Raw genomic sequence first — 16,676 nt, forward strand, 5'->3', positions numbered from 1 at the left:
CACATAATGCTCCTGTTCACCTAACAGTAACTAGGTACCCAGGAGTTAGTCAGCTTGATGTAGGGCTGCATCCTGGGAAGGGAGCCGGTCGGCCGAGCGGACAGCACGCTGGACTTGTGATCCTGTGGTCCCGGGTTCGACCCCGGGCGCCGGCAAGAAACAATGGGCAGAGTTTCTTTCACCCTATGCCTCTGTTACCTAGCAGTAAAATAGGTACCTGGGTGTTAATCAGCTGTCACGGGCTGCTTCCTGGGTGGGGGGTGGAGGCCTGGTCGAGGACCGGCGCGGGGACACTAAAAAGCCCCGAAATCATCTCAAGATAACTCAAGATAACAGGGTCAATAATTAAGACCCTTGGGGGGGGGGGCTCAATATAAGCCTAACATGTATTGTGACTCAAGCCTAACAAAACGTGACTAACATGTGTTAGTCACGTTTTGTGACTAACCTTTCTGACATCAACCATAGAATGATTATTTTTTTCCATAACAAACTAATCAATCTACATTAACAGCTGAAATGAACGTATCTGATACATGTGACGTTGTGAACAGGTACTATTGAACAACGCATCCACCACCTCAACGAACTGGTAAGCGCGGCTGAGAGGCGGCGAGAGGATCTCGACTCGAAGCTCTCTGGGGGCGCGCCGCACGGGCGGGAAACAGAGCGCCAACGGGACCTCTGGGACAGACGGGTTAAGATGCTGCGCAACATGAAGATGGGGTTGGAACAAATGAGTAAGTTTAAATTCTAAATTCTTCTTTCTTCTTCTTTTTGATAGTAGGTGCAGTTTGCATGAAGGGATTCTAAATTCTAAATTTAGAATTTTGCAACATAAGTACTGTAAGAAATGGCCAATTTCCTAATGCTTTGTTTGTTAGCTTGTCATTAGGTTCTCACCATATTGATTGGGAGAAGGCTCTATAATAACGAATTGTCAAAGCATTTTCACTAGAAACATTATTGGATCTGCTTTAACATTAATAGTGGTTTGTATAATTTAGATCCATTTTTTATTGATCAGCTAATCAAAGCAAAATTTATTAGCTGATCTTGAGGAAATTCCTGTTTCAATCCTTGCTTTGTGGTCTTACATTGTCATTAATCACGAAAATAAACACGTGATTAAAAATGTGACAATGTCAGACCACGGAGGAAGAATTGAAACTGGCATTTCCGTAAGTACTTTCGTATATTAATACATCTTCATTCCTTCTGAAGATATATTAATATACGAATGTACTTAAGGAAATTCCTGTTTCAATTCTTCCTCCGTGATTTGACACTCACATTTTTATCGCATGTTAATTTTCGTGATTTACACACACACACACACACACACACACACACACACACACACACACACACACACACACACACACACACACACACACACACACACACACACACACACACACACACACACATATAGTGAACATATAGTATAGTTGGTAGTGAACTCGCAAGGGCTCATTGTAGATACTATAGGTATAATTTTCTCAAATCAATTTGAATATTTTTGAACATGGAATTTTATCTTGACAGAGCCACCAGGTCCTCCCAGCAGTGCGACGGTAGAGGTCATCGACAGCACACGAGTCAGAGTCACATACAGGGAACCTGAGCCACAAAACTATGCTATTACGACAAAAATCAAAGGTATTGTTAAAAGTCAGCGTAAGGTTAGCCAGATGTGTTTCTTGCTTACAAAGAAACTGATGTGGTCACACATACGTTTTCTATGTTTTGTTTTTAATTACAGTACTCTAATTTTGTTTCCAAAATTTGTATATTGGAGGGGGGTGGGGAACTGGGCTGTCACAGGGTCTCTTACCCCTGCCCCTTTCACACTGCCCCTCTCTCTTAATCTGCCCTTCTCTCACCTCTCTTTCTTATGGGCTATTCATGCCCGTGCCACTTTTTGGGTGGCTTAATCTTTATCAATCATCAAACTTTCCCTATCCCCCTTCCACTTACCATCTTCCTCCTTAAATTTAAATTTTGCCCCGAGGGGTGAGTTTATTGGGCAGCGCCACTCATCTTGTGAGTGGACATACCGCCATAGCAGCATGTACAACACTCCCCAATAGGAAGAAAACCCGCTGGGTTGTTTATCCTTCCTCCTCTCTCAACCTTCTCCTCACCCACTTCCCCTTCCCTCTCTGCCACTCTTCCACCCTCTCCTCCATTCTCCTCTCTCTCACTTCTTGCCCCTCTCTATCTTCACAACCAATCACCCATTGTCTCCTCCCCTCTCCACCTGTCTCCCCCCTCCCCTCTCTTCAAACATCACCCTCTCTTCCTCCTTTTTCTCTCCCTATCTGTGTCTGTATCTCTTTTGTCTCTTGTCTCTCATAAAATAATAGTCTACCATTGACATGTAAGTCGTCGGCCAGTGGGAGTAACCTAGAGGCATGAAATATTAAAGATACAATATTTACCTGTTTACTTTCAGACATGGGCAGGGCTTGGAAAGCCTTTGAAGCTGTGGGAGGATTGTCTGTTTTATGCTACTATGCCCAAAGTATGAATAGCAGAAACGTTATGTTAATTTACCATAGATCAGTGAATAATGGTGTATTATTCACTGATCTTGGGGAAAAAAAGTATTAGAAGAATATTTTTTTTCTTTAAAATATTCAGCTAGGTGTAGCCAGCAGGCAGTGCCAAATATGGCCATTGGGGGTCAGAATATGACCCTGGTACACTGTTGTCTCCTAAATTCTGGCAACCCTGATTAGCCTATGTCCATCCCATACCCCAGACTATTCCCCCTGCAAAGATGGGCAAGGCTAGCCTCGAGCATCTGGCTACCTTGTGGTGGTTTCAGGAATCAAAGGCCCTGTGGCCCAGTCTCCCAGTCCTCCCAGTTGGTCATCTGGTCAACCATGCTGTTGGACGCAGCTGCTCACAGCCTGATGTATGAATCATAGCCTGGTTGATCAGGTATTCTTTGGAGGTATTTGTCGAGTTCTCTCTTGAACACTAAGAGGCCCGCCAGTTATGCCCCTTATGTGTAATAGGAGAGTGTTGAAAAGTCTTGGGCCCTTTATATTGATAGAGTTCTCTCTCAGCGTACCTTTTGCACCTTTGCTTTTCAACGGGGGTATTCTGCACATCTTGCCATTCCTGCTGGTTTCATGCGATGTTATTTCTATGTTCAGATTTGGAACCAGCCCCTCTGATATTTTCTACGTGTAAATTATTATCTCTCTCGCCTAAACTCAGGCGAATACAGATGTGTGTGTGTATATGTATATGTGTATACACACACACACACACACACACACACACACACACACACACACACACACACACACACACACACACACACACACACACACACACACACACACACACACACACACGTGTTCTTACATTCTTGTAATATTATTCTAATTATTCTAATTATAATGTTTAATGTAATTATAATACATGTTGAACCCAGAATATTTAATTAATTTTCACTGTCACTTACAGTTGAATGGAGCATGGATGAATGGGCAACTATTGGAGGGAGTCTCGAAATTCACGACTTGCGTCGTATGTCTGTATTCGTGGATGGTTTATCACAAGGAAAAAGACATCATTTTAGAGTGAGTGCAGGAAACCTGAAGGATTATGGCCCCCCTGCAACAACTACCCCTCCAGCTGCAATACCTTCCAGTGAGTTACTTTTACCAATTCCTTAGAGTCTTCAGGACTTTTAAATGAGCATGCTAAATAAAGGAAATTTTATGCTGTATATATCTTGAAAAATTAACTGTACTCATTAGTTGAATTCCTTGGGTACACACTGTATCGCTTTATTCACCTTATATTTCATGGTCTTAAAATAAACATTTTAGGTTGGCGAGATGCAGACTCCCAGAAACCTCGGCTAGATGGACAAGTAAGCGAATTGGATAACCTTTTCAACCAAGTTTGTAACTCAAGACCACAGCATGCAGCAGAAATTAAAGCAATAGAACCAGGCCAAGAAACACCGCTCAATCTTAGAAAAGCACAAAAAAAGAAAAGTATAAAAAATCTCTTCACTCCTGCACCAAAATTTCATAGAAATTTAAAAAAGTATGATTTTGTTTTTAATGTTGTGTATGTTCCATTATTTTATATGTTACTTAATTTAACTTATAACATTTTCCAATGTACACATCAATTATTAGATAATTTTTAGAACCTATATATTGTACACTACTACAATATGTGCCTAAATGTACATTATACATTTACGTGGTTCTCTTCATTGAGTGATGTTCTTTTTTTTTTAGAATTCTTACTAACATACTTTTTCCTTCTAATTGATTTTACCCGTCACAACTCATCGTCACACTCAATTATTCATATACTGTATATATATTTTCAGGGGTTCGTATCTAGCATGCATTGTATACTGTGAAGACAAAGTGCTTGTAACAACAGAAGAGTTTCCTCCAGTTGTTGAAGTTGATGATGACTATATGGGGCAAGCAAGATCTCATTTTCATTGGCTTCTGAAGGTAAAAGCTTTTGTATGAAGTTGGTAATTACATTGCAGTAGAGTAATACTTCGTGGCATATTCACTTCATTAGTAAATAATAGATTGACTAATCATGTAGAAACATTATTGTGGCAAAAGTTGATGCATAATATAACCATACAGCTATACAACAAGGGGGATAGAAATAGCCTAAGCTACTCTATCCCTTTGAGATGTATTTCTTTCTTGTCTCAATAAACATACTTGAACTTGAACTATACAACTCTAGAGTTACAAACAACACAGCTACAGCATTCTTCCCACCATAGTCTCCTTGTTTATTCCCGCAAATGATGTTTTCAGGTAGCTACAACATGGGAAGATGTCAAATCTCTCAGACAAGACATGGATCGAGCAGGGTCAGCTTCTAATGTACCCTTCAGAATAAAACTGCTACAAGCTGCAGCCAATATGCAGGTATGAACAAAATGTGCTGGAGTGTTATCATTTCAATATACTGTACAGTATTAACTACACATTAGGTCTAAGTTGCTTTATTAAACAAAAAATCATCCAGTGAAGATAGATATAGATTGACAGATATAGATATAGATAGATTAATAGATATCCAATTAAAGGACAAATAAAAAATATTAAGGTACGTATTGACATTTAAAGGGTGCATAGTTAAACACAAATAGTAATTTGTCTACTCTGTGATACATTGCTATATATATAGTGCGATTGTTTCACTTAATGTTCTGTCTATGAAAATCATTAAAAATATGATTGGGGCCATATTAAGAGTTACAATTCATGGTGTAATATTTCCCATAGTGTGAGCAAAATTCACAGAACAAAATTGACCAATCATATGATGGGCAACTACCACAAGAACGTTTTTGTAAAGAGATTTCACCACTTCTAGAATATTTCCCACATCCTAGCTTTGGAACCTCATTTTCAAAGGAAGAAGGGCCCAAATTTAAGTAAATGAAAACTGTGGCAACACAAAATGAAAATGAAACATAGAATTTATTTTTAAATATGATCAATAGCTTCTCCAAGGCTACAACAACTTCCTCAAATGTTGCATCCATCTACAAAAATCATTGAAAAATGTAATTGGAGACATATTAAGAATTACCATTCATTCCATACATTTCCCATGCATTTTACATACATATGAGGGATAACTTCTACAGGTCTGTGAACTCTGGCCCTACTTCCTAAGTAAAGCTACACATCCCTCATTTTGCCAAATCTCCAAACACTTGTTCGGGGAAAATGGTCCCAAACATCCTTGTCCTGTTGTGGGAATTAAATCTGGGACCTTTTGGTTGTGAATCAACTGCTGACTACTGTATTACAGCACCGTGTCCTCCTCTGTGTGTCACTGCTATAGACAAAAGCTTTAATTCGTTTTATTCCAATATAGGTCAGCTTATTGCTGCCTCCCCTGTACAATAACCTCCCTTCTGACCATTCACTCCCACTCCCCACCCTCAACACACCTTATATTGCCCTGAACATATTTCTGCCACCCCCCCTCCCTATCTCCCTTGCTTTCAGCACACTCATGCTCTCAACATTCTCGTATCCTCCCTACCATTAGTATACTCCTACCCATAACATATTGCTCCTTCCCACAAATACACTCCCATCCTCCCCTGCCCTCAACATATTCTCTTCCACCTTCTAACTTCAAAACAAACTCTCCACCCTCTCCTGCCCTATGCACTCCTTGCCTATCCAACACACCCCAGTTGAGAGTTTATTCAATTTTACCCAATATAAAAGGTAAATTTTGCCACCCCTTAAAATGTTGCCGCAGGCATCCAGAGCCTCATAGAAAATATAGACATCCTATGCTGCAATCCAAGTAGGAAGACAGTTAAAGATACCGTGTGGGGTGCAACAGCCCATCACCTGAAGAGTGCCACCATTTATTTCCATTAATTGTTTTGTTTTTATAAATTTGGTGCCCATCAACTTTTGTTAAATTAAGGAAAGAGATGCACTTAAAAAAAATAACTGGTATACCAAGTATTATATACAGTACAGTATACAGTACTATTATATACTGTACTGTTTAATTGTACAGGTACTTAAAGTTATATTCATAAGAAATGTATAACAGAATGGCAGAGATAATTTTGACATATAGAAAAGTAATTTTTATGAAGTAGCAATTCTACTTGACACATTTTATTCAGGTACTGTATTTAATTTAATTGCTGAATAACACATATAATAATCGCATACTGCATATGCGATTATTATATGGTAGAAATAATCGCATACTGCGTATAATAGTTTATGCACTATATAATCTTCTGAACTATCGTCTGTTATAGTATCTAAATATTTTTTTGGTTTACTCTGTTCATTGTATGTGCACTTTTGCTTATTTCAGACAACACTTGGCATCCAAGATTTGGGTCAGTTTTATCATAAGCCCATTGTTGGCAGTAATGGAACGCTGGTGTTTTGTACAATACGACACGTAAAAAGCACAAAAGTCATATCGGCTATGAATGTTAAATGGATTCCACTTTCTAAACTAAAGGAGAAGAAAACTATAGCTTCAGGTGAGTTTACAAACGTTCTTCAAATATCTATTTAATATAATTCCCCACTGTTTTCCTGATTTACATGATATCCACCGTCTCCAGTGGTTGTGAGGGAACTGCCAGCTTGTGACAGATACCCCCATTCTTTATGAGGATTTTTTCTGAAAAACATTTTTGAAATGTAGTATTCCTCTTCTAGATCTTTGATGGATAGTTGGGTTCATGGGTATATTGTCAAATGGGTGAAAAAACATCTCTTATTATGTGGCCTACATTGAGTCTTGGCATACTTGACAGTGAGTCACATCATAATGTTTACAAAAACATGGTCTAAAATAATGTCTTTAACCTCAGTATTTTTAAGATGAGCTCTGTTATGTCTTATTTGTTGAATTGTTAGTCCTGAGGCCATCAGCCTTTCTGTTATGAGTATTGACTTACTTTAAGATGATTTTCATTGCTCTGCACTGAACTTTTTGCAGATAAAAAAAAAATAGCCTTTTTGTAGATTAGTTTTCTATTATCGGATACAGTCTTGGATGGGGTGCACAAGGGATCTATCTGTACAGCAGGATGACAGCATCCTTCCCTTAATTTGAAATTTAAGGGTCATTCAATTATTCTTAGGATTTGGTTGGCTATTTTTGTAGCAGCCCCTATTTGCTGAGCCATTTTCAATGATCAGTGGACTATTACTCTGAGGTCCTTTCATTTCTCACTGTGTTACAAGATCATTTTGTCACTATGTAAGGTTTTTCATTTTGTCATACGGAAGAAATATTTTAGTCACAAAACACATCATAAAATTTTTGGATGGTACATAGATTTGAAAAACTCAGCAGTGAAAATTATATTACAACCTTCCAAAACTATCTACACAAATTTAATAAATGGTCAGTTTTGAAAGTTTGTGTAGATACTTTGCAAAGGCTGTAATGTAATTTTCGTTTCTCAAGTTTTCAGATCTTTGTAACATCCAAAAATTTTATGATGTGTTTTGTGATATTTTCATCTGTGTTATGTAGAATACAGTAGGGATTAGCCCAAAAATAAATCTCTGCAGTATTCTGCTCACAATGTTTTTCCAGTCTGATTATATTCCATTATGGAACACTTCTTTTCGAGTTTTAGCAGTTACTTTATCCATTCCAGCATTTTGAATGATTCCATGTGCTTGTAGTTACACAGGCTAGTCTTTTGTGTATTGCTTCATCAAATGCTTAAAAGTGAACACCATGTTGACAAGGACTGAGTGCTCTATGTTGTTGGTTACTGTTTCCAGAAATGCGAGCAGGTTTGTTTAGGCAGGGTTTGCTCATCACAAAACCATGTTAGATTTTACCAGAATTGTGCATGAAGCCTGAATATCATAAAACATGGTTGCTAATAATAATACAGTAATAATAATAATGAAATGCAAAATAATAATAAAGCAGTAAAAGCAATACAGTAATTGAAACTTAAATAATATCCAGTTTCTCATCCACTAATTATTTAGTTTCTCATCCACTATTTCTTAAATAAAACTACTTGAATAATAATTTTTTTTGTATAGTTATTATTGATTCCAAAAGTAAATAAAATTACTTTCAAATATTACAGGGCAAAGTTCAACTCACAGCGACCCAGGAACATCAGCTGGTGACATTTTGTTGTCATCAATACAAGACCAGATTTTGTATGATAAAGTGAGTCGTGTACCCTTACGCAGAGGGCTGTATTTGGGTTACCTCAAATTACAAAGTTCTGTGGATGTTTTGCAGGTGTTAGTGCCAGAGAAAACACCCAATATGTTCCCTCATGTTAAAATCAGGGACAATCCACACGTGTCAAGGTTTGTAGTTTGGTTTCTTCTGTTATGCAGTATTTTGTAAATATTTTATCATGACAAGTATAATAATAATCATGGATGATTATATATGTATGCAGTAGAGAAAGTAAATTGAGCAATCAGTTGTCTAGATTTGCTAATTTGTTTAAAACACATGTTAAATTATGATTGTTTTTCAGAGAGGAGTGGGAGTGGGTGCAGAGCTTAGAGTTAGCAAGCACAGAGCAATGGCATCTAAATACTGGAGCTGAGGCTGGAGAAAATGAAAGTGAAAGAAGTTCTCCTCTTCCCAATGTTCCATCGCCAGCACAGCATGTGTGGCATTCTCAGCTTTGCCAAGCATCACAGAAGTTATTAAAGCAATTGCAGGTTGAAGATGATGCTCAGCAGCAACACAGACTTTACTGTAGAGAAGTGTTAGAGTTGAGCTCCGATGTGGCTCTTCTCCTTGTTATGCCACCTGTGGATGCTGTGTGTTCTGCTCCAGGACAGGAAGATGCACTTTTTTCTCAACCTAATCTTGCAACCTTGCCTCTCCAAATATTTGAAATGATACATATGGGCACATACCAAAGGGAGTTAATTGGAAGATATGCTAGACTCTCATACATCCTAGAGATGGATACACTGATGGCACAACATGCCAGTCGAGAGGCCTTCAGTCAGGACGAGATTAACTGCTCACGGTACCGTCTGTGGCAGCTTCAAACCTTTCAGGAACAACTTGATGCTACGTGGCGAGGCCTTCGGTGGGTTATGGATGCTATTAGCTATGCTCGTGATAAGGCAGCATCTGGTGCCCCCTTAACGAACTTGCTCTCTTGTTCATTCCCCTCTACAACACCTCAGCCAGCAGTGCAGCAGTCTACCTCACACATGCCTGCTTCAACTTCACCTTTACAGGATACTCATAGTTCTAGTGAGTCCCTTCAGCATGGTGCGGATAGTAAAAGATTAAGAAAAGATGATGACTTAAATTTTAGTGTAAAAAAGTCAGAAACACCAAGAATGCTAAAATCTAATACCTCAGAAAACATACGGGCTGCAGTCAAGTGTGAGACAAGGTTTCACAAATCAAAAACAGCAGAATGTTTAGTTCATAGTAGTGGATGTGTTCATAGTTGTATCAAATCCTATAACTCTCTAAATGATTGTTTATTAGACAGTGGAGAACAAAATGAAAATGTTCCATTGCTCTCATGGACACATGAAAAAATGGAATATAGTGGTGAGAGAAAAATGTACAGTAAAGACCTACCAACTTCTAGAAGTGAAAATCAGTTGCAACATTGTGTAGATAATGGTTATCCCCCTAGAAAGGCCAGTGCTCCTGCATTTTATGATACTCATGAGGTATGCCTAAAATCCCAGTGTTGTACTAGTGAACCAAAAATAAATCAGAGCATTTCATCATTAGAGTCTGTAGAACAAGGTAAGAGGAAAAAAAATAGTGTTGATCTCGAATATGAAGAGACTATGGCATGTAGTAAATCACCGACAAGTAGTTGCTTTGATTTACACCATCGTTATAGTAGCAACCTAAATGTTGAAATGCAGAGGGCAGGGAGTAGTCTGAGTCACGATTCCGAAGCCTCGTTCTCTAGTATGACAGCTAGTTTGCGGTCCTTGTCTTCAAATGAAACAGAAACAGACAATTTAAGTCTCATGTGCTCAGAGAGTGGGCGAAGTGAAGCAAAGAGTACAGAAGGTGAGGAGTTAGTTGAAGGAGCTGCTCGTAATGAGGATTTTACCATAATACGGGTGTATGCTGCATATCAGACTGGTATGGCATCTGGTACCTCGGTTAAAATACACATTACACCCAGAACAACAGCACGAGAAGTGATAGACTTGGTAGTGAAACAACTTAATGTAGCTGTTGTGCTAAAAGGAAAAAGTGGCCCTACCTATGGAAATGATAAGCTCAAAGATTTCTGTTTGGTGGCTGTGATTGGTATGCGTGAAAGATGTTTACGTGAAGACTTTAGGCCACTTCAGCTACAAAACCCATGGAAGCGGGGCAAACTTTATGTTCGACTGAAACAAGATGTTCTGGCTGCTCTTGAGCAGAGTAATTCACGTCACTCAGCATACCTGTAAAATCAACCTTCACTGTACATTCCACCACATTATACATTATCATTCTGTAATTTCAAATTATTTATATGTAAGAATGGATGGCTATATTCCTTCTTCGAGAAATTTCAATTCTTGTTATGTCTACCTTAACCGAATGCAGTACTGGAAAATTTTGGATTCGTACTTGGGTACAACAGTGTTATTAGTCATTTAGATGTTTTGTGCAATTTTTTTCAGTGCTTTACAAAAACCAAAAGTATTAAGTTGCTTTCAGGTTCTAAACACTCTTCTCTATGTGTTACCAAATTTTTTGGTACCCGTGTACAGCTCCTGCCTCAATGCATTATTGCAACAAGCCTGGGAATTAAGGGCATTTGAAGTTAAGCATAGTTTATGAAATAAAACAGCTATAAGTAACATTGGGGCTTACTTCAAGTAAGCATGAAGAATGTTTCAATACCCATGAAACTGACAGTTAATTTTGATTTCTTATAAGGCGGACTATGTATGCATTCACGATCGATAAAATTGGCAGTGTAGTTTGTCGAGGCACAGTCTGTGAACTTTGATATAACAAACAGTATTTCTAGTTATTAGTGTCACCCCTTTATTAAGAAAAACTAAAGGAAATAAGAGAGAAACCCAGTAGATATTCACCATAAATCTAAAATATGTAGTGACTTTAAAGCAACGATTTGTTAGCCAAAGGAAGGGGTAACTGACTGCACATCGATTTATATAGTAGCATTCAGTTCAGGTGGTAAGTTTTTTTTTACTTATTTAAACATCTATTTATGTGACCCCTAGTATATATGAAGTAGTTTTGTTTGTTAAGTGCATAAACATAACATTCCCTGTTGTTGCAAGTTTTATCCAAGTGTGACATGTTTCTTGCCTATCATAACATATTACCAGAAACCTACTTTTTTATATATATATACACCAAATGAATGTTGCTTCATTTCTTAAGAGTAAATGGAGCTGTCAAATTATTGAATTATTCTGATACAGTATCTAAGATTCTCTTGAGAGTGTTCTTACAGTACTGCCTTTTGTTTATAGTATTTTTGTAGTTGCAAGAATATATAATTTTATTATTTTTATGTAGACTATATTCACAACAGAAAATATATTTGAAATCAAACTGAAGAATAATTGTAATGTTATGACATTTTGAGAAATGAAATGACGTACAGTAATTGCTTCCTATTACTCTTGCTTCCTATATGATGTGTCATTCATTAAACATACCTAATCAATCCACAACTTAAAAGATCAGTAAAATTAATTTATATATATATATATATATATATATATATATATATATATATATATATATATATATATATATATATATATATATATATATATATATATATAATATATATAATATATATGATGGCAAAATACATTAACAGAAATCTGGTTTTATACAAAATTACATTATTGCAAATATAAAGCCAACACTTGGTGCAGCATTGTCAACTGTGCCTTACTTGCAAGATGTTTGCACTTTCTTCTAATAATTACTTTCTTCCATGATCAGACCTCATTCTTGAGCAAATAATAGACAAAAATTTAATTATTTGGCAAAGGCATTAAATTAAGATTTACTTGAATAACTTATACTCTACTTTGTTATACAAAACATAATTATTTTCTTGGTAAATTTTTTTTTATGAAGGCTATACAGGAGGCTAGCTTATGTTTTTTCATATTGACATTTGAGATTTTATAACAGCATATATGTTTTAATTTTGTATTAAATATACAGATTGCCAGAATTTCTGGTGAATACATTATACAGTGGGGCCTCGACTTACGACCCGTCTATGGGAATGGATTAAATTCGTAAGTCGAAAATTCATAAGTCGAAACAAATTTTCCCATAGGAAATAACGTAAATTGAATTAATCCGTTCCACATCCCCAAAAATATTAGTTTAAAAATACATTTTATACCGAATACCAGTCTTCTTGTACTAGCTATAATACAGTATGTACTGTATATCTTACCTTTATTGAGGACTCTTGTTGGCATATGGAAAATGGTGAGGAGGGAAGGAGGAGGAGAGGTGTTACTGTTTGGAAAGGGAATCCCCTTCCATTATAACATCAGGTAGTGATGACTTCTCTGGGGTACTCTCTCTCCTACGTTTTGCAGGCATACCACTAGGACCTGGTTGTGGCTCACTGCTTGCTTGTCTTACTAAGAATCTGTATAAAGACACTTGTTTTTCCCTACATTTTAACACTTGTCTTTAGTGAGACATCACATTGTCATTTAAAAGGTCAAGGAAATGGCCTGCTACAGCTTTATCTGGGTGATTTTTTTTTAACAAAACTTTGCAGTTCTTCCCATACTTCACACATTTTCTTAATGAGGAAGGAACATCCTCTACTGCCTCTACTCACAGCTATTTTCTTAGGTTGAACCTTACCACCATCTTTCTTGGGTTCCATGGCATGATATATAATAATTACTTTTATCATCATAAAACAAAAAAGCACAAAAACAATTAAATTCTTTACGAGCTCGATCGTCACTAAGCGGGCAGCTTTGGTAAACTGAGGTCGGGTCGGCCCCTGCCACAAGAACCACGCACTCGGTTGACCCAAACGTGCATCAACAAAGTCTCTAGTCGAGGCAAAGGTACTAAGTCAAGTCGCATTTTCCAACGAAATTTGTCGTAACTCGAAAAATTCGTAAGTAGGGGCAGTCGTAAGTCTAGGTGCTACTGTACTGTAAATTGCATTTTACAGATTACTTTATTCCCATGAGTATCTTGCAGTTACGGCAAGAAGAAATTTAACATGTGCAAATTAAGACTAGCTAACTGTGATTGATCAGTGTTTGTCATAATGCTGAATACGAACAGTACTGTATATCATTAGGTTTTCCTGAACTTTACCAGATTACAAAATGATCGTTTTGTATAACATTTGTATTAATTTCACAATTTTTTTTTCTGAAACAAATTAAACGGCTGTTACATCTACTATTGTATGTAATAATTTTCAAATCGAAAACATTTCCTCATTGCCTCATTTAGCCTGCAAAAAAATAATTATTATAGTGATAATATTTAAGACAATAGAAAGACAAAATTAGAAATGAAAGAAACGTTTCCCAGAGGAACTCGTGTGAAAAATTTAATTTAGAAAGATTTCAATTATACCAATTACTATGTTAACCTTTTCTGTAACCTATTTAATTTATGGTTTAGAATACAAAGAATTAATTTCAGTTGAGCTCTACCATATGAAGATCCATTAAATGTCATTGAAATCAAACATAATAGGCCTACTGTAGCTTGAATGATTTATTATAAAGGTATATATGTTGTTGTTAAAGTGAACTTAGTTTCACTAGTTATATTATTTAATGAATTAATTTTTGTTATTGAATACAAATGATGTTTATTGTACAGCAATTCTACATAATTTTTATATTTAACAAAGTTATAAACTTTGTCCTTGCAGACTTTAATTATAATAGTTTTGAAACAATGTAGTGTTCTGCCCAAGGCTAATAGCAAAACATTTTTTCCCATACATTCACCTACAGTTAAAAGCCAAGCTAACACCAGTAATATTGTCCCATGGAACATTTTGCACAGGTATCATCACTATTTATAGACCTTTATAACCTCTCTGTAATTATAACTTGTCTACAAACTTTTCTGGTGTTCATTACCTAACAAATATTTTTTTTATGGTAAACCTTATGAATGACCAAGGAATCCTTGTAAGTTTCTACTCTAATTTACATTCCTCATCTGGTCACCTATTTATTCCCATCCATTTGTGAATATATTACATATGTGAAAACTATTTCAGTGATTTTTGCACTTGGAATGGTTAATAATAATGCAATGTATTGCCCCCTACAGATGTAGCAAAAAAAAATGTCATTAAATATATAATCCATGGCACCACACAATTTTCATTGGTCTCATTTTTATGTATTTATAAGAGTAAAATAAATTTATACTAGAATTATTTTGTATTTATAGTGTACAGATTAGACATGCTATTTTAGTAGATGAACTATTTAATGTGATGTCCAGTGGACCAAAGTATGGTACAGTATATTGCGAGGCTGGTGTGGTGCCAGGGTCCCACCTCACCCTCACATCGCATTACCCTTTGGCTTTCATAGCACACTACCTGAATTTGTTCTCGGCTTGAAAAGACGAAGTGCTGTTATCTAATTTGCTATGTTGTGTAAATTATACATACGTACCTTGTAAATGGCATACCAAATTATGTAAATACTAAATAGTACAAGTATATTTGATGTTGAAATAAAATAATTTATCTGAAGAACTTTGTTTAATTCTTAAAAAAAAAAAAAAAAATAAAGTACTGTACTGTACTTGCAAAAATATCTGCATTTTCTTGGGAATAATAAAAGCTTAAGGGAAGGGCAATTGATAACACAATACTGTACAGTACAGTACTTGGGTCTCGAGGTTCATTAAAGAAATATATTCTTTCAAATTAAAACAGTTGAATAGGGGCTCATACAATATTTTTTTTTTTTTTTATAATATTACTGTTTCAGTCCAACCTGGACAATGATAATGGTCCAGCTCGAAACATCGTAGCTTTTCCATCTTCTGATGTGTGGCTTAGTCATCATATCTTCAGCTGCGTTATTGTGACTCATCATCTACATGTTACTGTTGTTTGAGTGTGGGTGTGAATGTGACTACTTGGAGCATCACTACTGTGTCATGGGTGCCTGCTAATATTTTAGCAGTGAAAGCTTGAGGTTTCTAATATTTGGACAGTAGAAACTGTTGGTACTGGAGGCTGCCAGTGTTCTATTAAGGCCAATGGACAGGCCATTGGCCAGGCCAATGTTGATGGCTCTGGCATGGGGTGTCAGAGCCATCAACATTGTTGTTGATTTGCCATTCTGAATTAGCAGGCACTCTGGGCACAATGGCATCACTTGCAGCCTTACTACAGGTGGGTGTCTAGCAGAGTGCATGCCTTGTTTCTTAATGTTCCAAAATTCTGCCACTCTTACTGGTTGCCTTCATGGGGGTTACAGTTCACCCTTGGAAGACAAGTAGGTACAGTACTGTACTTAGCAACTACCTAAGTGATGAGAGCTACACTCATGGTGTCCCATCTTCTCACCTGTTCCAACTGTCTGCAAAATCAGAACTTTCTATTGCAGCAGCTTTGTTTCCTTAGCTTGAGTCTATGACCTCTTGTTCTTGAGTTAGTTTAGTTCATTTATTATGCACCCCATACCCATGTTGTGGGCGGTAATGGAAAGGGTTCAAGAATTCAGTTCCTGTTACTATTTTCCTGGTCATATACCTTTTATTCTAATATCTTCTAGCTTTGGTATATTTAACGCCTCTAGCCTTTCTTTATACCTCGTTTTTCAGTAACAGAAGCCATTATCTGATCAGGGAGAGAAAGATACTGACAGTATGGGGCTTAAATTTTATTGATAAAATAAATTCTGCAGAACATGTAGATATATAAAGTAAGAATTAACAAAAGTAACAATTCCAAGTCCGAGGACTAGTATCTAACTTAAAAGGTACACCCGTAGTAAGTATGAGATAAGCTTAGCCTAGTGACATGGCAAACGAATTCTGCAGAAACCTAATAGCTTAACTGGTACTAGAATTAAGGCCGTGGGCAAATGTGTAGTAATTATATAACACTAGGATATAACAGGCAGGACACAAAGAGTAACTAATAA

The 16,676-nt window shown here is 36.7% G+C and overlaps 1 protein-coding gene across 1 annotated transcript; it reads left to right on the forward strand.

Moving 5' to 3' along the window:
* The first annotated feature begins 484 nt into the window (after window positions 1-484).
* On the forward strand, window positions 485-15,274 carry LOC138370641 (ankyrin-repeat and fibronectin type III domain-containing 1-like). Its single transcript, XM_069335258.1, has 9 exons — window positions 485-740; window positions 1,549-1,662; window positions 3,484-3,669; window positions 3,852-4,074; window positions 4,370-4,502; window positions 4,827-4,940; window positions 6,880-7,054; window positions 8,639-8,870; window positions 9,047-15,274. The coding sequence occupies exons 1-9, from the start codon at window positions 704-706 to the stop codon at window positions 10,965-10,967; spliced, it is 3,135 nt and encodes a 1,044-aa protein (XP_069191359.1). The 5' UTR covers window positions 485-703; the 3' UTR covers window positions 10,968-15,274.
* The last annotated feature ends 1,402 nt before the right edge of the window (window positions 15,275-16,676 follow it).

The sequence above is a fragment of the Procambarus clarkii genome, chromosome 32 (genome assembly GCF_040958095.1).
Source record: "Procambarus clarkii isolate CNS0578487 chromosome 32, FALCON_Pclarkii_2.0, whole genome shotgun sequence".
In the NCBI taxonomy this organism is placed as follows: Eukaryota; Metazoa; Arthropoda; class Malacostraca; order Decapoda; family Cambaridae; genus Procambarus; species Procambarus clarkii.